The sequence below is a fragment of the Coturnix japonica genome, chromosome 5 (genome assembly GCF_054131305.1).
Source record: "Coturnix japonica strain WE chromosome 5, WE-NBRP24, whole genome shotgun sequence".
NCBI classification, from domain to species: Eukaryota; Metazoa; Chordata; class Aves; order Galliformes; family Phasianidae; genus Coturnix; species Coturnix japonica.
In genome coordinates, this window is record NC_140667.1 from 51,828,530 (window position 1) to 51,849,846 (window position 21,317).

The 21,317-nt window shown below is 47.1% G+C and overlaps 2 protein-coding genes across 7 annotated transcripts in view; one reads left to right on the forward strand and one right to left on the reverse strand.

Moving 5' to 3' along the window:
- Positions 1–7,501, reverse strand: part of MNAT1 (MNAT1 component of CDK activating kinase) — a 106,460-nt gene extending 98,959 nt beyond the window's left edge. For all 6 annotated transcript variants that reach the window (XM_085549599.1, XM_015865750.3, XM_085549602.1 and 3 more), the window contains exon 1: positions 7,374–7,501. In XM_085549599.1, coding sequence (XP_085405725.1) covers positions 7,374–7,462 — 89 coding nt within the window. In that variant the 5' untranslated portion in view covers positions 7,463–7,501. The remainder of the gene's footprint in view (positions 1–7,373) is intronic.
- A 102-nt stretch (positions 7,502–7,603) lies between these two features.
- LOC107315406 (homeobox protein SIX4) lies at positions 7,604–19,333 on the forward strand. Its single transcript, XM_015865749.3, has 3 exons — positions 7,604–9,060; positions 10,363–11,051; positions 13,514–19,333. Exons 1-3 carry the CDS (start codon positions 8,207–8,209, stop codon positions 14,308–14,310), a joined length of 2,340 nt encoding a protein of 779 aa, XP_015721235.1. The 5' UTR covers positions 7,604–8,206; the 3' UTR covers positions 14,311–19,333.
- The last annotated feature ends 1,984 nt before the right edge of the window (positions 19,334–21,317 follow it).

Consider the following 21,317-nt stretch of genomic DNA (forward strand, 5'->3'; position numbering starts at 1 on the left):
ATAACCTGGGCACAAACCAACATCCTGCTGACACTGCTTGGCATTACTTAAATTAGGGAGCAGAACACTCTTAGGACTTGAGAACTCTGACCTGAACATTGCTACTTAAAAAGCTCCTCTCACTGCTCCATCCACTGCTTTCCAGCTCTCAGTGGAACCACTAATCTTTCTCTGTGACTATAAGGAGTTAACGTGCTCGGATTAAGCCTAGGATTCTGCAAACGCTTAGACATATATTTAACCTTTGTGCTATGCATTGGAGCAGGACTGTGATAACAGTAAAAATAATTACCTACGTGTTTCCCAGTTTGAAGCATAACAACCATCAAACCAGATTATTTGCTGATCATTCATTTGTGGCGGAGGCATCCTGTTCCCTCTTTCCTGAACATGAGCATTCTCTCTGCCATGTACATTATATAGAATTGCAAAGAAAAACAACTTAGAACATCATATCCAGGGCTTTAAAAGATGATCTTAGCTCAGAGTCTGATTTTGTCAGGTACAGCAGGAACTATTGTGAAGCTCTTAGATCAGATCTCACTACAAAACTCTGTACATGTTCAGCATCAATTTTTATGAGTGTAATAACAATCAGAGCAGCCTTTCTGGGAAGAAACACCCACCATCTCCTACATGTCATTAAATCATAAAGGGACCTGGGGGTGTGAATCCTAACTGCCCACAGCACGAGCTCAGCAGCTTGTCTCACATTCTACCATTAGGGAAGGTTCTTTTTTTTCTTCCTCTGAACCCTGGAATACTCAATTCAGCTTCCAAAATGCTGACCCAGCCTAACTTCAAGCTTCACCTTCACTTGCCCTTGGAACAAAAAATAACAAGAAACCAATGCCTCAGACAAAGGGCACAGGAATGCAACTTCCCAGTGTTCTAAGATGGCCTTTTCAAATCTGTTCTCCTAACAATTAAGTATTATCTGAGACACATCACAGCTTTCATAACTCGGGAAGATATTTGCTTAATTTCCTGTCCTATCTGTGTATATCACCTATTAGAATTTTCAAGCTCAGGCAACAGGGGAGAACTCAAATGTCCTCCTTCCTCACAAACCCACAGAATTATTAGCTCGAATTGTTAAAAATACATCTATTACATTATAATATTTCAATGTTAGTATTTAGACTGCAACCCAGAGCCAAATTTAAAAGCAAATATTCACCATCAAGGCTGGATGGCAGAAGGAAATAACTTCTTGGGTATATCAGTCATGATTTAACCACATCCCGTGACCAACTTGGAGGGGCTTTAGAACAGTAATAGGATGGATCATTTCTAATCTCAATTAATAAAAACAGGAATAACTCCAAAAAGACAGAGAAAGGTGACCCAGATCTTTATACCCCAAGAATTCAGGAGGGAAAAAAAACACCTCTTTCTGAGGGAATACAGTCAGCTAAAAGTGAAATTGTTTTTGCTTCTTCCTTTGAGGATGCAGAGGCTTTGATTGTGCTACTATTTCAAACAAGTGTCAGCCAACCTATCCTCCCACAGCACACCCAGGCAAAAAGCTCCATCATGTTTTTCCCAATTCATCCATAAGAAACAATCAGAATGAAGCATCTTACTTAGTATTTTTTCAGTAGAAAAACCCAGAGGCCTTAAAAATATAAATATATCACACAGCAAACTTCTAGGGAACGAGTGACAACCCTGAATACAACAGCTTGTGCATCTTGTATTTAAGATGCTTCACTTAAGATAAGAAAAAAAAAGCTTGCTGAATAAAACTCAGATATGTATTTAAGCACTTAATTCCCACATGCTTAAGCTAAAATTACAGGTCCGACAGATCCTCACTACCTGCCTCTAATTACACTTCCTCAGACTTAACTTGGCTTAGGTACAGTTCTGTGTTATTTTCCACAACCTCTGGGGCTTCACCCTCCATCCCAAAAGACGGTGATTTTCTTGAACCACACTGCAGAGAAGAATGCAGCAGGAGGCCAAGCCATCTTTTCACTTGGAAGGAGATTAAACACAAAGATTCCAAACTTGTTATTTTTTTTCCAATGGCTCCAGCCCCATGCGCTGGCATGAGATCCCGCTCCACTGAATTCACTGGGGATGCTCAGACTTTCAACTCCTGGTGAATCTGACAGCCGCAAAACTCCGAGTGCTCCTAGCATTAAAATAAACAAGCAAATAATGAAACCTCTGTTTCTTCATTTTAGCAGCCGTTAGCGCTGCAATTAGAGTTCTCCGAGGATGCACTTACCCCCTAATGAATCCCTGGAACAGCCATAACAGGGTGCAGGGCAGATTAGAATCCCCACAACACAACCCACTGAATTGATGTCTCCCCTGAGCGATACAAAGCTGGGCCTAGAGATCGTAAGCATTGTTACGCCATTTTCATTTTGGAGCCTTATTAACAAATTAATTGAGAAATAAATATGTCTCCCTCTGGGAAAAGGCGAAAAAAAATAAATCTATTTTAATAAAGAGACTAGACACCTTTCCATAAGGCTCTGTGGACAAGAAGAAGACAGCAGAAAAGTTTATTATCAAGCAAAACCATTAACAACCATCTAATATTGCAGTCGTGTATGAACAAAGGCAAACACAGGACAGGGATGAAAGCAGGAGCAGAAAGCAAGATATCAGCTTTCTGCAGAGGCTGCTCCAGTGCCCGCACCCATCTCCCAGAGCTGTCAAGCACGGGAAGGACACTTTGCAGAGACAGCACAAGGCTGGGGGAAAAGGGAGTTTCTGTGCTTTTGTTAGTGTGCAGACATCCACGTTTCTGGTTGGGATAGGTCACAGGTAGCTGTAGCAGCCCCACTGACTCCAAAGGAGCTTTACACACCAGTTTCCCCCCCTCCTCCCTGTAATGGGCAGCAGGACAACAAAGCAGAACCAGCAGCCTCAATTAACTGCTCTTTTACATAAGACTTTTGTGTCTGATTGTTGGAGACCATATGGTCCAAGTTTACAGCCAACAGTAAATGTCTTTACCCTGCCCTGTTTGCAGTAACAACCTCAACATTCTTTTAATGCCGTTTTTGGTGGACGCATTTCCTTTCCTCTTTGTGTAAGTAAATCACTGGGATATGCTTAACCTGCCTCCTAAAACTCAGCATAGGCCGTGACGTTCAAGCAGACTGAATAAAAGATAATCTCAAAGCCAGGTGGATTGTAACTGCACCGGTAAGCACACACCCTGCATCTGTATATTCAGAAAAGACATTAGGAACCTGAAAAATCCAAACCTGTATTTGAAAGCCTTTGTGAACACACGACAGCTCTTCAGAGTGAGCTTTGCAAAGCCACCACTTCACCCTAGAAATTAATGCATTGCAGAACTTTAATCAAGCACTGCTCCGTAATTAGACACGCTTTCCCATGCGCAGAAGCATCTTTAAAGCCAAGTATGTGATGCCTTGAACTCCTGTGATACTTAAGAAAATAAACTTAAAAAGACATTCATTATTCTTGAAGTGAACATTTCCATACTAAGTCCCACCTTAGAACAACTTTTAACTGCTAATTTATCACCCGCTCTCCCTGTGACAGGGAAGATTTATAGTGGAAAAGGCCTATTTAACATTACAGTAATGCCAAAAACACATGGCATTACACTTTTTGTTATTTCGGTCAAGCAGCAATAACTAAGGAAAATACTACAAAAATACCCCCCAAATATTCCCATAGTTGCAGGGTTTGGCATGGTTCCATCAGAGCAAACTGCAGCAGCAACTCAACCTGAAGGATGTTTACAGCAGAGACTGAGCGTCCAATCTTATCCCCTTGCACTCATCTGGCTACCCCTTATCTCTGTTGCAGCACCACGGTGCTTATCAGCGTGTTGACCCCTACCATCAGTGGACGTGAGCACATTCCACAGCCCCCCAGCATAGCAAACACATGGAGGAACGAGAAAGCTGCTCCTCCCTCCTCTGCCTGTCTGCCTGTGTCGCTGTGCTCAATGCTACCTGTGTATATAGGTGCTGTGATGCAGAACAGATCTGTTGGCAGGGTCTAGGTCACAGTAAAAGAGAGGCTAAATAGGTGCTAGACCACATACAATCTACTCCACAGATTCATATGAGGAAGGGGGAAAGGATGAACAAACAGCCAAAGCACAGAACTTTATAGCAATGAGGACCTTCACTGCAGACATCTGCCAAGGAAAAAAAAGAACAAAGGAGCAAACAGGACCCACAATGCCCAACAAGCTCTCAAATACTTTGAGATTCACTTTGTTTACATAAGAAGCAGGGGAAAAGAAAGAAGGAAAAAAAGGAAAAAAGCTATGGAAGGAAGACTCTTCTAGTTTCATTCTAACCAGAGGGGAGGAACTAGGTAGGAGAGTGAAAGCAGAAACTTCCAGCTCCTGAGCCAGCAGGAAGAACATCACTTGCTGTTCTTCAGGGGGGCAGAACAGCCACAACATCAAAACAAAGAGCCGTTAAGTAGCAGTGAGTTAACACACCATCTCAAACAGATAATGCTAAAGCATTCAGAGGGTTTCCTGCATGGCCTTCCCAAGGTCAGATGAACTGCCCAACAAAACCCCTGTCAGCACAGAATGGCAAGAACACAAGCCAAAACTGGGAAGTAAATCAGAGCAATTGCCTCAAAGCTCCTGAGCAAACATCAAACAAGGACAATTAAGGCAGTAGAGTTCTGCAGGCAACTTATTAATCTTCCCCCATGGACAGTATTCAGGTGTTACTGCATTAAAAGAGCACTTCAAGGTTTCCAAATCTGTCAGTGTAACAACATGTACCCTACGAAAACCAACGCACGCAGTTATCAAAGACCATTTCTGCTCTACATCAGGTTCCAGCAGCCTGAAGGACACAAGTAGTGAATCCTACAGAGCAGGAAACCAAATACACACGATAGCACAGGTTGGTCAGGGTTGCAATCAGTCCCTGGGATGATGCTGGAACACGTGAGCTGCCAAGCAACCCATCTGTTGCATATTTCAGATAACAATGCAGTTAAGAGCCAACATGCAACGTAATAACTAAACCATATCAAGGGAACAGAATTATTTCCTTCAATGACAGATGAGCAATGCAGATAGGGAAACGTCAACTTGAGGCAATATACTTTCGATTTTGTGAGACTTTCGATACATCAATTAACAGTCATACACATTAAACACAAGGACATACTGAAGTACTGAGAGGCTGCTGGAACCCTATATGAAGAAGTCAGTTACCTTTATTTTAGAGAGGAAACAGCAAGCTGTTACCAAGAAACAGCTTCAAGCATGGAGGCTTATGTAATATCATACAGAAAGAAGTACTTGTAATGCTAAAAACACCACTTTAAAGGGGTTACTAGAAGGATACTACAGAAGAGAAGTGACACACTTGAATCACATCAAGATAAAAAGTTCTTACAACTGAGATAAAGAAACATAGAAATCCTACAGTGAGTAACTTTACCCTCATGCACATATGCTTTAAAGGAGTGGATCTCCAATGCAGTACCCCTGCACTGGGAAGGCAAAGGAGGAACTAACCTCTCTGATCTAGATGGGGTCAGGCTGGGTGGCACTGCAGTTTGTTCCACTTGCAGATACCAGGACTGTCCAAGCCCAAGGCTGCAAGAGCTCAGACCATCAATTTAGCCACAGAGAAAACAATTCTCAATGTAGAAGTGCAAAGTACAAGAGCGGAGTAAAGCAGAGGCAATCTCTGAGCAGCTAGAAAGAAACAAGGGAAGCCATGCAGAAACATCGGCCTCTAATAAGCTGGACCCAGGATAGCACAAAGTATGACTGATATGCTCAAGTAAAACTCAGCTATAAAAGAAAACACTGAGAACCAAAGGAGAGCAGGCTGGAACACACTGTTCTCTGCTGGAAGTGGCTCTGGAGGAGCTTGAAAGCAGAAGACCATAAAGACCACCAGTGCTTTGAGCTCCATTGGAAAAGAAGATAGAAACATCATTTTAAAACTGCACAGCCTCACCTAAACCAGTTGCTTCCTTTTGAACTCCAACTAATGCCACACTTTCACACAGCCAGCACTGCTGTTACCAAAGGGGCACTGCTGCTGCCTCTTCCTCCTACAGCAGCACCACTAGTACAGCATCTACTCACTGATCTTCCACATGCTTCCCTGGTAGCAGCAGAAGCATGTGTGTGGACATAGAGGATCAGGGAAAGAGATTAAAACAACCCCTCTCTCCCCCCCCCTTCCCCCCCCTCTTTTCTTTTCATCCCTGAGCAATATAACATAAATCCCTTAATGCAATCCAATTTCTTCACCCTGATAACTTACTACATCAGCACACAGGGTTTTTTAGGCTGTTTGAAACATGTATGTTATCCTAACATTTATGTAATAGGGAAGTTGGAGAGATGCATTAAGAAGATGAAAAACCAGAACAGATTGTTACTGCAGTATGGGGGTTTCTATTGTGAGTATCTATAAAGAATTTAGAGCAACACCTTTACAACCTGCCCAGAAACTAAGGCAGACTTACAGACCCATGAGTGCACATGTGCAGACAGCACAACGCTTACATCAGCTACAGCCAGCAGTGGGAATTACCACCGAGTTCAGCTTTGGGAGACAGGAACAACGTCGGCAAGGACCTCACTGCTGCAAAGGGGGTGTAGTGGAGAACAACCACCAGCACACGCTCAGAAGAGGATTGCCCAACACTTAAAGCAGCACTAAACCTTCAGGTAAATCATTCCTCATTCAGAACACTCAGGGTAAAATACACATAGAATCACAGAATGACCCGGGTTGGAAGGGACCTCAAGGATCATGTAGTTCCAACCCCCCTGCCTGGCAGGGCCACCAAACATACACCTTTACTAGATCAGGTTGCCCAGGGCCCCGTCCAACCTGGTCTTGAACACCTCCAAGGACGGGGCATCCACAACCTCCCTGGGCAGCCTGTTCCAGGGCCTAACCACTCTCCTAGTGAAGAACTTCCCCCTGACATCCAACCTAAATCTTCCCTCTTTTAACTTAAAACCATTTCCTCGTGTCCTACTATTATCAGCCCTTTCAAAGAGTTTACTCCCCTCCTGGGTGTAAGTTCCCTTCAGGTACTGAAAGGCTGCAATGAGGTCACCCCGCAACCTTCTCTTCTCCAGGCTGAACAAACCCAACTCCCTCAGCCTGTCCTCATAGGGGAGGTGCTCCAGCCTGAACCCTGATCATCTTCATGGCGTAGATAAGGGTGTTGTGTTGTTTTCCCCTCAGTTACCCAAGCAGAACACTAAATACAAGCGAGAAGCTTTTAAACAGCCCAGAAACGCGCTTCCCTCTCCATACCCCGTATCCTGCCCCGGCCACATCCCCAGAGCTCTGCACTAACGAGGGCCCGAGCGCTCCCATTGCACCCCGACAGCCCCGCAGCCCGCAGGCCTCACTCACAGCGTGTGCCCGCAGACGTTGACCATCAGCTTCAAGGATGGGTTGCGGTACTTGGTGGTCTTACATCGCGGACAGCCCTGTTCGTCCATGGCCGCCGCCTCCTCCCCTCGTTTCTCGTTCGGTTTCTCTCCGCTCCCTTCCTTCCTTCCTTCCTCCTTCCGCCTCCCGGTCCGTCTCCAAATCGTCCCCCCCGGCACCTCCCGCCGCCCCGCTCGTTCCGCACCGAGGCCCTCAGCGCTGCAAGCGGCCGGGTCGGGCCGGTACGAACCGCTCCGAGCTGAACCGCAACTCACAGCCCGACCCGCAGCCGAGCTCCGCAGCTTTATTTCTCCATCTCCAGCCCCGCGGGACGGGAACGGAGCAGAACGGAACAGAACGGGCTGAGGGGCCGCGCGGCTCCAGGTGAAGGAGGAGGGAGTTGGGGGGGGGGGGCTGAAGAGAGCGGGGCCGCTTGATTGACAGTCGCCATGGCGACGCGCGAGTCCCCGCCCACTCCTGCCGGAGCAGCCAATGGGAGGGCGCGGCCGGGCCAGCAGGCTGCGGTGCCATGTAGTATTGCGGCGGGGCCGGGAGTCACGTTGGGGGGAGCCGCGGAGAGGAGCCCGGTTCCACTACTTTGCTATAGCAGCTCTCGTTAATGGTTATTGCGTGGCCGGGAGGAAACCTGATCGGCTAGAGCCGGCCGAGAGCAGGAGGAGGAGGAGGAGTGGACTTTCCGGAGAGATAGAAGAGGGGGGAGAGGAGGAGAAGGGGACACCGAGAGAGGGGGGAGAGGAAAAAAAAAACACCAAAAAAAAAAAAAAAAAAAAAAAAAAAGGAAAACAAACCGAGTCATGTCTTCTGCCTCCCCCGCGGACGAGATCACGATCAAGCAGGAAAATGTGATGGAAATCCTCTCCGACGCCGGCAAGGTGCCCCCGGACGGAGCGGCCCCGCTGAGCCCCGCGCCGCCGCCCCCCCAAACCGCCGCCCCGTTCCCCATGGAGCACGGAGCCGCCGCCGGGGAGGAGGAGGAGGGCAGCGCCGAGCCCGTCCTGCTCCACACCGAACTTTTGGCCCGGAACCACCACGCCGCCGCCGCGTCTCCCTCCTCCTCCTCCTCCTCGTCGTCCTCTTCGTCGTCCTCCTCGCAGCCCCCCCTGGCTTTTTCCCCGGACCACGTCGCGTGTGTGTGCGAGGCGCTGCAGCAGGGGGGCAACCTGGACCGCCTGGCCCGGTTCCTGTGGTCTTTGCCCCCGAGCGATCTGCTACGTGGCAACGAGAGCCTGATGAAAGCACGGGCGCTGGTGGCTTTCCACCAGGGCATCTACGCCGAGCTCTACAGCATCCTGGAGAGCCACAACTTCGACTCGTCCAACCACCCGCTGCTGCAGGAGCTGTGGTACAAAGCTCGCTATACCGAGGCGGAGCGAGCCCGGGGCAAACCCCTGGGGGCGGTGGACAAGTACCGGCTGCGGAGGAAATACCCCCTGCCCCGAACCATCTGGGACGGCGAGGAGACGGTGTATTGCTTCAAGGAGAAATCCCGCAACGCCCTCAAGGAGCTCTACAAGCAGAACCGCTACCCCTCGCCGGCCGAGAAGCGCAACCTGGCCAAGATCACCGGGCTGTCCCTCACTCAGGTCAGCAACTGGTTCAAGAACCGCCGCCAGCGGGACCGCAACCCGTCCGAGACTCAGTCCAAAAGGTGAGCGCTCGCTCCGCTCCCCGCCCCCTCTCCCGCCGCCGTTTCTCCCTCTCCCGGCCCTTTCTTCCCTTGCAAACATGGCGCTTACCTTCGGCCTCCCTCCTTCCCCCTCCCCACTCCCTCGCTCCCAGCGCACCCCCCCGGGCACAACTTTTCCGGCCGTCTCTATGAGTGTGTGAAGCGGGGGAGGCGTGTGTGTGTGTGTGTGTGTGTATGGGACGGGGGGGGGGGGGAAGCGTTGTTTGTCTGTTTGTTTCCTCTCCGGTTTTTGTGGGTTTTTTTTTTTGGGGGGGGGTGTTTGTTTTTAACTTGGCCATCCCTCCTGACAGAGTTAATCATTGACGCGCGGGGTCCCGCCGCTCACTCTTGTTTTGAAACCTGACTCGGGAGCGGCCCCCGCTCGGGTTTCAACGGGGCGAAACACCGAGGCCCGAACGACGAAGCCGGAGCTCGGCCCTCCCGCTCGGCCCCGGCCTCCCCCCGCTCCGCCCGGCGCTGCTCGGCCCCGCTCCGCCTCCTTCCCCCGGGGCGTGGGGCCGCGGCGGGGGCTCGGGCAGGTGGAGGTGACCTCCCTGCTGCCGCCCCTCCCGCCCGCCTTCCTGCCTCCTCGGGAAGGAGGGAGGGGAGTGAAGAAAGAAAGGGGGGGGGGGGAAGGGAGAAAAAAGAAAGAGAGAAAAAAAAAGCCGAGGGCCTCGAGGCATTTCTCAACCAAGGGCGCGATTGTGCAGCGCAGCCCCCCTCTCCTCGGGACACATCAAAGGGCGGGGGGGGAAGGGAGGGAGAGACCGAAAAATGCGATGGAGGGCGGTGGAGTCAGAGAGAAAAACGCAGCGCGGCGCCCCGCTCCGGATCCCCCCCAGCACAAAAGGCGGAGGTGGCACCTGGAGGCCCCGGGTGTCCCTTAGGGGCCTCTCCCGCAGCTTCCCGGCCCGCAGCTGCCGCCCAGCGCTGTACCAAATGGCTGCTGCTGCTTTCGCACGTGCGGGTTCCCTTCCATCGGGCCCTCTGCTTGGTTGGGGTCAGCGAGGAGTCTGTAATGCAGGAAAGGTGGCCCTGCCAGGCAGGGGGGTTGGAACTACGTGATCCTTGAGGTCCCTTCCAACCCGGGTCATTCTGTGTGATTCTGTGAAAGTTTCTCCCTACTTTGATGTGTTCTTTACTGAGAAACCTCTGCCTTGACTCGTTTTAAAGGCAAAGCGTAGGAAATAGAAGTTATTCCCACAGCCCGTATCGTGGCAGGGAGGCTCCTTTGGTCCAGAGCTCTCTGGTAACACAGTGTCATCTCTCCTTCTTTCCCAAAAGCGAATCAGATGGCAACCCCAGCACGGAGGATGAGTCCAGTAAGGGGCAGGAGGATTTATCCCCGCATCCGCTCTCCAGCTCATCCGATGGAGTCACCAGCCTCAGCCTTCCCAGCCACATGGAGCCCGTCTACATGCAGCAGCTTGGAAACACTAAAATAGCCTTGAGCTCATCTGGTGTCTTGTTGAATGGGAACCTCGTGCCCGCCAGTAGTTCTCCCGTCTTTCTCAATGGTAGCTCTTTTCTTCAGGGACCCAATGGTGTCATTCTCAATGGACTCAGCGTGGGGGCTTCGCAGCCGGTAACTTTAAATTCACCCAAAACCACTACAAGTGCTGTGAGCAACGGGGTGTCTATCACTGACATCATGTCATCTTCTTCAGAAGATGTGAAAGACTTCAAACTCCTCCAGGCTTCAGTCCCCAACACAGCAGCAGACACGTTCAGCCCCAGCAACATACCTGTTTCCTTCCCCGGATTGATACCGAGCTCAGAAGTGAAAAGGGAAAGCACACAAACTGTTGCTTCCCAAGATGGAGGCTCTGTAGTTACTTTTACTGCTCCTGTCCAAATAAACCAGTATGGCATTGTCCAGATCCCCAATTCAGGAACAAATGGCCAGTTGCTGAACGGAAGCATCGGTTTCTCTTCTCTGCAGCTGCCTCCTGTTTCTGTGGCAGCTTCTCAAGGTAAAAGCTTTATTTGTTACAGGGTAAAGCTGCGAGGAAAAAATCAGGGTTGGGCACATATTACAAAGCTATCGTGCTTCTTCCTGTCATCTACTGTCATATCCTGACCCCAGCCACGTGCAGCACATCACATCATTTGTCCCTTTTCCTTCTGTGTAGATTCTTTTCACAGGTAGGCTGTGGTGTGAGGGCTGAGCTGCTTTACCAAGAGCAGAGAAGGAAGATCTGCTTCATTCCATGCCTTTCCCCCAAAGCCAATGATATCAGTCTTCGCAGTAATTTGTAGATTTCACACGTTTCAGTAAATGGAAATGCTCCCCGTGTGCCATTGAATTCTTTTTTTATGAGAAAGTTTATAAAAAAATGAGAGCTGCAGCAGCTGGAAGCTGTTTGCTGTTGTTGTTCTAAGCGGTGGTTGTTTGGTTGCTTTTTGTTTTTTAACCAACCAGTTTCATAAATAAATTTTAAATGGCCATAGACGCAACAAAACCAAGTTGCGCTCATGAACTTCCTATCCCATAATTAAGAATGAATAAACTGCAGGGAAACAATAGGAAGATGTAACAGCTCGTAGATAGAAAATGCAGGGGGATTGGGGTAAAACTGCCCTCTGCCCAAGGGAAATATGTCATCGCAGGTTCACGTGCCAAGTGTGAAGTCTCCTCCCTGACTTTGCCAGGGTTTGTATTAACAATGCCATGCACTGAGACTTCAGCCAGGAGGAAGCTCAGGGAATGCAGCAGTGGCTCTGCTTCATTATTTTGAAGCGGCTCAAATACAAAGCGGAACTGAACGACTTCGTTACTTATTAACCGCTGTATCTTTGGTTATGAAAATGATTAAACTTGAATGAATTGCTGTAGTTCCAGGAGTGCTGGGTACTACGCTGGAAATCAAATTGTCAGCTAATTTCACTTATGGGAAGTTAACTGTTTTTTGCTGTTAAAATAGCACAGAGAGGATCACTGAGGCTGTACAAAAGCTTTTTAAACAGGTAGAAATTTATAAGAACCTGAAATATGATTTTTTTCCAGTAAGTTTTGGTCAATTATCAGTGACAATTAGTTTAACCAAGATAAAAGGAGGTAAGACATTTGGTCTGAATGCCACCTGTAATTACAAAGCTGTGTAATCCACGTGCTCCAAGGCATAAGCTGACAGCTGGCAGCAGCAAGAATGAAATTTGTGTTCCTGAAATATGGAACAATGGGAAAGCCAAAAGTGCATAATAAGCTGCTCTCTAAACATTTTCCCCATAGCTGAAAATATCAATTCCCACTGGGGGCCGATCCACAGCATGTGTGGTGCAGGGAAAAGTCAAGATCCACACTGGCTGCTTTGTTTTCTCTCCTTTCTGTTTTTTTTTTTAACGTGAAAAGGATGAATAGCTCCCACTATTCCAAGTGAAGTGCATTGCAGGCTGAGTAAGCTACAGTAAATGATATGTTATTGCCAGGTAACTTCCAGTTGACTCAACTTTATTCTTCTGGTTTCTATGTACGAGTGGCATCTTCCAAGAAATCACCCTGATTTATGAGTGGAAATGAATGAGGAGCTAAACTTTTCCCCCAGGTGACATATGCTTCAGTGCTGTTATGAAAAAATCACACTATCACCATCTGTAGCTTCTTAAAATTACAATTATGAAATGCCTATTGTGAAAGATGTTTAAAGGGGGACCCTGTCATAAGAGCCAGCGTATCTTATTGTAGGGATGGTTACAATGACCACTTTCATGGTGTGTCCAGCAGAACCAAATTCAGATCTTGTCTGGCCAGATTTTCTTGCTGTGCTTATCTGGGACATCACCCAAGCAGTCCAGTGGCTTTCAGAGAGGGTGGTTGGGATAGCTTTGCACCATACAGTGGGTGTAAGAGGGATAGGCTTCTAGCAACATGTGATGAAGCAAAGTGAAAGGCAATACGTCTGTATGCTTGGCTGGCTGCATAGTAATCCTGGTAGAAGTTATTGTTGTTTGAACTTTTCCTCCTGCAGGTTCGCTCGGGTAGGTTCTGCCCTGCAATGGTGTGTTTTATGTGACGTGTCTATGCTTTCCCACACACAGGTTGTGATCTGTCTCTGAACTATCTTTAATAGCTTCTCATGCTTCTATTCTTAGATAGAAATTGAGTGGTGGCAACTAGTGAGGGCCAAAGCACGTTCGTTTTAATCACGTGGCCAGGAACTGTTTGCTCCTTAATGAGAGCGAGTCTGAAAGACACCTGATTTACCACAGCTTTAATTTTCTCTTTCTAGACACGGTTTCTATTAACAGAAGCGTTTATTTCTTCCTACCATTTTTTCTCTCACCTGTTGTAAACAAGGCTCTTCCATTTCACATGAAATATATTGGGTGTATGTACTCCAAACACAGGACTACCAAAACGTCTCAGCAAAACGACTGCAGGGCTTTCTGACAGCTGTAATCTGTATTTTCCTCTCTTTTGTTTCCCTTTCCCTAGATAACGTTTCAGTAAATTCTAGCACATCAGACGGAGGAACTTTCACAAGTGACTCTTCAACAGTGCAACAAGGAAAGGTTTTCTTCAGCCCCCTCACCCCGAGCGCCGTCGTTTATACAGTTCCCAATTCAGGTCAGGCGGTGGGATCTGTCAAGCAGGAAGGACTGGAAAGAAGCCTTGTGTTTTCTCAGTTAATGCCAGTTGGTCAGAACACGCAACTCAATGTAAACATGTCTTCTGAAAATATATCCAGCGGAGGACTCCAGTCCCTGGCCTCCTCGTTAGTGAATGTAACGCCCTCACATAATTTCTCCCTTACACCACCGACTCTTTTAAATGCTGCAGAACTGAGCTCTGGTATTTCCGAGAGCCAGTCCATGTCATCGCCCGTAACCAGTACCTCTACTGTGATATCTATCAGCAACACTAACTATGCAACTCTTCAGAACTGCTCCCTCATTACCAGTCAAGATCTGTTGTCTATTTCTACAGCACAACCCACGCTTGGAGAAATCGTTTTTACGACTGGAGACCGTGTGAGCCATCCATCTGCACAAGTCCATCAGGATTTTGTCCGAGAGCACAGGTTGGTTCTGCAAGCTGTACCAGACATCAAAGAGAATTTCTTGCCTAATTCAGAAAGCAAGTCAACTGGCAATTTAATGATGCTGGATTCCAAATCCAAGTATGTTATGAGTAACATGGTTGACACAGTTTGTGAAGAACTGGAAACGGACAAAAAGGAACTTGCCAAACTGCAGACAGTTCAGATGGATGAAGATATGCAAGACTTATAATCATTTTTTTTTCTTGCTTTCTGTTTCAGTAGCTAAGACTCCTGTTGAGGCCCTAAGAAGCACCAAGTGGGGTTTTTTTGTTGGTGTTTTTTTTTTTTAAAGAAAACAGAAGAAAACATTTAGATGGTCTGAATTGATGTACAGAGGAATCTCTGGCAGCGGGTCTCGGTTGCCGCACTTGGTTTGCATGCAGTATTCTCTTTTAAGCAGATTAAAGGAGAAAGGAAATGCCAGGGGAAGTACCAAGCAAATGGGTACAGGTTTGGCTACTGCTACTGCGCTGATAACGTAACTAGATTCTCTGTAGTGCAACATACTATCAACAGTAAGTATACACTCCTAACAGTAGATAGAAAGCAAAAATCTTGCTCTGGAATGGTAGAAACGATGCAGTTCTTTTCGCTGTTTACTTCTAGTCCGTGGGCATTGAAACATTTCTAAGAACTCTAGACGATACCTCACAGGCTACTTTTTTGTTGTTGGAGGTTAAGAAACAAAACGAAACCCTGACTAAGTTTGTTACTGGCGTGTTTGCTATGTTTTTTTCCCCCAGCAGACTTGTGTTCATACCAAAAATCTCACATCAAACATGGGCAGGTTTCAAAGTGCTGCAGATGGCATTTTGTCAGTGCACCAGATAAAGCATCATCTGAAACTCTAATTATGCAACTCGGAAGCTTTCTCTCCAGTATGAATGTAAATATTGTTTCAGTTCTTATAAAGGAGACGTTTTTTAATTAGTACAATGGATTTTATTTATGGTTTATGTTCCCTTTCACTTTAGACACAATGCATCGGAAAGGAAAACGTTTTCTGGCTGTTTAATTTATTTTTATTGTTTGAGCAGGAAGTAAACGTAGTTATTTCTGACAAGGTTTTACTTTTTTTGTAGGTTTTCAAGCAATAGACTGTAAAGTAAAATGTTAATCACACTGAAACTAGAAAATGAGCTCCCAGTCTCACAAACCCAGGAGGTCCCTGTCTCTACCCCCTCTGTCTTTGCGTTCAGGGGTTTTTTTGTTTGTTTTGTTAGTAATTTGCAAATTAGTCGAACCTTTTTTTTGCTTTGTGTATTTTTTTTTACGGAATTCCATGTGCCTTTCTTCCTAGTGGCCTTATCTTTGTTACTAAAGCACAGTGGCAGGAGGAATAAAAACACTGACTTGCAAATCTCCGTCCTCAGGGCTGAAGCCTGATGCCTTACTTTTGCAAGTAGCCCCGCTGACCCCAGAGTCCCTACTTGCACGAGTAAGAAGAGTTGAGTCTTTTGGTCACTCTGGGTGACACTGAGTGGTGGTGCAGGGAGCTGGGGGCAGGAGGATTGTGCAGGGGGACCACAGGCAGAGCAGCGCAGGAGGAAGGATCTTGGCTCTGGCCTCCATCTGATGAGTGTGGAAGGTTGGTGGGCAGGCCGGGGAAGGGAGTCCCATGTTTCCCCACAGCCATTGGCTCCACAGCCCTTGTGGGAGGGCTTCTGCTGCTGTTCAGCAAGCAGGCCCCCATCCAGGAGTGCACTTAAGCATGGATTTATAAATCCTTCCAGAATAAGCAGCGCGGGGGCTGATGGTGGGAACTGCAGCTGCCCAGAAGGAGCAGCCCTGCTCCTGCTCCCTGTCTGTGTGGGGATGGGTGTTCTCTCCCTTTACCCCTCTGCTCTCCTTCAGGTACAGCACAAGCAGGCAGGCTGTGGGCAGGTAGAAAAGACCTTACCTTTCCTCCAGAGAAACTTTTGTAGCGTGGAAAAGCACATCCTTAAGCTTTAAAATAATAATAATAATAATGCAGATGTATAAAAATGACATGCTGTTTATCTTTGTGTTTCTGTTTTATTTTTATTTCTTAATCTAATGTGAATATATACAGTAGCTAAAGCATGTATTCATCCTCATCAGGGCGTGGGTCGAAGCCTTTGGAAGACGATGGGAGATTTTTTCCTAAACTTCTATGGGCTCCACACCAGGCCCAATAAAAAATCACTTGGGCAAAAAGAGTGGACAGGAAAGTGAATAGAGAGTGCACATCCCAGTCTGTTTCTGTCTTGGTTATTACCTGGTTCTGTGGAAAGCCTTTAAGGAATGAAGGTTTCTCCTGTATGGCACAGACATCCTTGCTGTTGTTTTGCACTATATTGAATGCAGCATGTTTTGCAAGGCAGTGTGTGAAACCTCAGAGCTGAGCTCTGCTGGTAAATGCTGCAGTTTATACTGCAAGCTGGAGTCTTGAACGTTGCAGGGAAAAGTGCAGGGGAAGGGAAGAGCAAGTGTGCAAGGCTTGCACTTCGCAGCTGCAGGGAGTCACTGGTGCTTTGCAAACAGAAGCTGCCCCTGAGCAGTTGGCTGTCCCCATGTGCGCCCGAACAAAAAGGGTGTTGAAGGCAAGTGCTTTAAAGTGGAGATTATCACAAGCAGGGCATGGAGCTGTATGTTCCCCTGGCACAACTTCTCTTGGCGTTTAGGGGATCTCCATGTGAGCAGGGAATCGGATGGTGCAGAACTCTGCTCCAGTGGTTTATCCGAGTGCCTCGCTGGGTCCCAGCATGAACAATTTGTTTTCCACCTCTCTTTCACCCTCAAAACAAAGATGCTGATTATGATAACAGGATCTGTATCTGATCTGCATCAATTGCTCAACTTCTTGGAAAAAGAAGGTTCCTGTATTGTTGCATTAATGGAGAACGTATGCAAAGAGCAGGAGCTGTGTGTAGCTCTGAGGGAGTTGTTCAGGGCTTAACGTTTGGTTTGTGAAGCTGTTTCTAGAGGCAAGAGAATATTTCAGAGCTCTCTGTCAAATGTTGATCTCATCAGGTCCCGAAACTGAAAAGACTGTGGTGTCATACCAGTACATTAATGTTTTTTTTTCACTTCCCTTGCATTTGTGGTGTTGCTGAGGCTCTGAATTTTGCAGCACAGTTGATGATAACTGTGTGTGTTGTTACAGTGGTGCGTATCTTGGGGTGCCTGGTACTTCTAATAGGAGACCTCCTGTTCTTTCGTGGGAGCGGAGGATGTATATAAAAGCAGCGGTTTGGGACAAAGTAAGATTAATCTATTTGTCTTCCAGGTATCAAGTAACTTATTTCGTTACGTTTTACTCTTTCTTTCTCCCACTGAAAATAAGTGTCATTCCCTCCAGATGATGTAGTTAGAACCTCATGGGGTTATTTTGCAGGTACATATGCACAATATAAAGACTCATTGCACGGTACAGTGTTTCTAAAATAAATATTTAAATAGTAGTTTTACTCCTACTGTAAATTTAAGGGTCAGTTTTTATTATGCGGCCCTCAAGCAAGAAGGCTGACTGCTCTATGTAGACAGGACACAAAGCCCCATCGAGCATCTGGGGCCACATCTTCAGCTGCTGTAAATAAGGCATTGCTCCACTGTTTCCCAACTGAAGATTTTACATGGTGTTCAGGGGGTACGGATGCTCATCTCCCACAGATACTGATGGCAGAGAGCATCTGAATCTCATGGACAGACCTTACTATCGCGTTCTGTTGTTTCAATGGAAGATTAGTCTATCCAGCACAACCACTTCTCTTCCCTTTCCGCTGTGGATGAGAATAAGGATCATTTCAACTTCACATGTTTGTAACTTGTAAGTCCACTGGAAATCTTACAGGAAACGTTGCCAAATTCTACTGCTTTTCTGGTCCCAGACTCAGCTTTGAAAAATACGCTTAAAGTTTAAGCAAATCCCTATAAAGCATGAGTGCTAAAAACAAACAAACAACCTTTATTCTTCACTACCTTGAATTAAAGCTGCCTCTATTGCACCAGACTTTTGCAGAGAACCAGAAATATACTGAATCGAATGCTCTGTCTGGACTATTTGCAGCATTATTCCTGTGGTCTTACCTAGTTGGACATTTCAGCCACATCAGTCGTGAACATCTATTGGCCAGCTCGTTGGCTGGGATAAATGAGCACAGTTCACTGACTTTCATGTCATTTCACACCAGCTGAGAAAGTGGTCCATTCATTTCACTGGAGCTGGATCAGGGATGGATTTGGCCCAGTTTGCAGTGACACTATGAACCGGTTCACAAGGCCGATGCTCAGACAGTTGCAATGAACAGCACCAATCTATCCAAGCAAATACCTCTTCCCATGTATCGCTTCACCCTGCCTGTGGATTCAGGAAGATGCAGTTAGAAAGCTGTTTTCCCTACAAGTAAGGCTGGAACCGTCTTTATCATTGTTATCTTTATGAGATCAATGACAAAAGTGGATGGATTCACGGAAATAATTTGCAATTAAGTTAAGCAAGGCGGAATTTGGCCCCATGTGCACAGGAGCTTTTCCTGTACGTAGATTTCCAGTGCCTGTGCACTTTTCTTAACGAGGACAGACAAACAACCATCAGGGCGCATCCCTCTGGTTCTGCATGAAGCAAACATGCAGGATCCCAGGGACATGGAGCCGGTGTTGTCTGTGGTCCGGCAGCATCTCAAATCACAATAACAATAATAATGTTGTAACTCCAGAAACAAAATGAATGGCATTTTACAAAGCAAGGAGACCTGAAGTCTTCCTGTATCTCCTAGCAGTGAGTGTCTTGAAGGATGTTTTATATCTTACTCTTACGTTTCATATAATTTAAACTTAGCTTCTTACATTTCTGAACTCAAGGAGGGCGGTGAATCCTCTGACTTTCAGGATTCACATTCAGAGGATGTTTGTTCTTTTGCTGCATGTACTGCTTGTCCAGAACTTACCAGTTATTTCTGCGATATGGGTTTATTGTGCCTTACAACAAATGAGACATTGAAGCGGAATGTACGCGTTAGAGGAGGGAATAATCAGAAGTCTTTACTGCACTGTTAGATGATGCCGACCCAGAGAGTATCATCAAACATATCCGTGCTTAATTACCCAACCAAAGAGATCTAAAGTATGTATGTTTGTTGTACTGTAATAGGGGTTTGTGCCTGGACAATTAAGTGTTTTATTTGTATTCTGAGATGATGTGAACTTATTTTTCTAAACACTATACTGAATAAACTTTATATTTATACACATCTCGTGTAAATATTTCTCTTTACAGTATCTTTGAGTTGTTAGAAGACCAATCCGAGGTAGGATCAGTGCTTTTAATGGCTTGCTGTGAGGGTGGTGGTAGCAGTGAACCCCTGTGCTCACCATAGAACTGATGTGGACCCTCCCTAAGTGGGATGAGCTTCAAAAGTACTAAATTAAAAACCAGAGATTGTCTATTTCACATGAAACCCACTTATCAAATCTGTCTCAAACCAAATTTACACCCTAATTAAATACTATCTTAATAAATTTCTACCTACTGCTTGGGACCGGGACAGCATTTACTCACAGCTTCCTTGGCATTAAGGCTTTTTGGTTTTGAATAGGTAAATCCCTATTTGCTGTATCTGTGCAGATTCTATCCCAGCAGCAGCACACGTCCTGCTCACCCCATGCAGCACAGCTCACGCTGTTCCTGGAGGCCCCCCAGCACAGTGCATCCCTCCCTCTGTGCCCCATGGCTCAGCCTGCTCCTCTGCAGCTGCTGCAGCAAATCCAGCTCCCTGAAGGTAGAAGGAGACAATTGTGTTGCCCAACCACTTTTCCTTCCCAGCAGCAGTGTGTGTGACTCAGTCCTGTTGTTCGTATCACTTACCTTTGGCATGGCAAAGGTTTTGCCTGAGCAGTAGGACTGGAATAATATTTTCCTGCCCGTGGGGGACGGCTGCAGTTTCCAAGTAGTTAATTGATCTCCGACAGCAGCTCCATTCCAGCTTTGCTTGGGGCAAGGCTGAGGGTCTGAAGCTGTCCTTCAGCCCGGCTGACCCAACACAAGTGGGCTGGGAGTGGTTTCTTTTCTGAGGCTTTCCTGTGGGCTCTTGTCACTGCCCTGTTAGGCTCAGGGCAGAGCAGCTGCTGGGTCAGCTCCACTTTGGGGGGGATCCCTCACAGGCACAGGAGGGACTTGTGGCTGCTCAGCCCCCAGCTTGGCCCAGCAGAGCGCAGGAGGGCAAGTGAGAAGAGGAAAAGTCTCTGCCTATGCAAATGTCAAAATTCTCCCTGAGCAGCCACCCATGCGGTATGCAGGATGAATCATGTCCTAACGGAGCACATTCCTACTACTTTGGAGGGCTTTGCAGATGTGCTCCAGGTCACCCTAGGCGAGAAAACCACACACAGCCACGGTTACTTGCTCCTTGGCAGCTTGTGTGCAGATGGGGAATGGGGGACAGCACCTTCAGAAGGGTGGGCAGCCCTCTCCCCAAGCTGGGTCCCTTTGTGTGCACATACAGGATGCTGGAGAGAGAAACAGGGCTGCTGGAGCAGTAGGCATTCAGCTGGGAGGAGGCTGACAGGCTCCTGATCTAGCTGGGAAGGGAGGCAGTGCTGGAAGACTGCTTTTCATCCCCCCGTTTCTGGCTGCATTTTCCCTAGTGATGGCTCAGAGGGGAGTTTTTCTGCTCTAAAAGGCAGAGTGTGGGTCAGTAAAGCAAAGTCTTAATGGACATGTTCATGGCTTGGATACTGGAGGTCTCCTTCCAAGGCTGCGTGCATCCCCCCACCGCAGTGATCGCTGGCTGCAGAAGCCTTTGGACTGGAGCCTCAGTGATGGATACAGATCACATTTTTAATATAGAAATACATTTTAGTAGGAAAATGATTCCCAGAAATAGGAATTCATCTGCCAAACAATGTGCACATAACTGACTTTACACTCAGAGGTGCCAGAAAGTTCAGGAACGAGACCAACAATAAAAACCAACACACGTGTGAAAAATCTACTACATTAAAGCCAGATTCAATAAAAATAGCACCTACTTTATATGCTGCTGAAGCTGGCACAGGCCTCAGAAAGGAGAAGGAAAAAGATAAAATGTTGAGGGGTTGCACCCAGCCCCGAGGAACCGAGCGGTGCTGATGGTGACTCAGTAACTCCCGTGCAATGCTCTTGAATTCCTCATCCTGCTGCTCCTTGGGCAGAAAGACCCCTTTTGGAACACCCGAGCCTGGCCAACAGGCTTTGTG

Bases quoted from the DNA above. Each gene is read 5' to 3' on its own strand.
- LOC107315406 (XM_015865749.3), top strand. From the start codon at position 8,207: ATGTCTTCTGCCTCCCCCGCGGACGAGATCACGATCAAGCAGGAAAAT. The intron at 9,061-10,362 runs GTGAGCGCTCGC...CTTTCCCAAAAG, and splicing joins TCCGAGACTCAGTCCAAAAG to CGAATCAGATGGCAACCCCA. The intron at 11,052-13,513 runs GTAAAAGCTTTA...CCCTTTCCCTAG, and splicing joins TTCTGTGGCAGCTTCTCAAG to ATAACGTTTCAGTAAATTCT.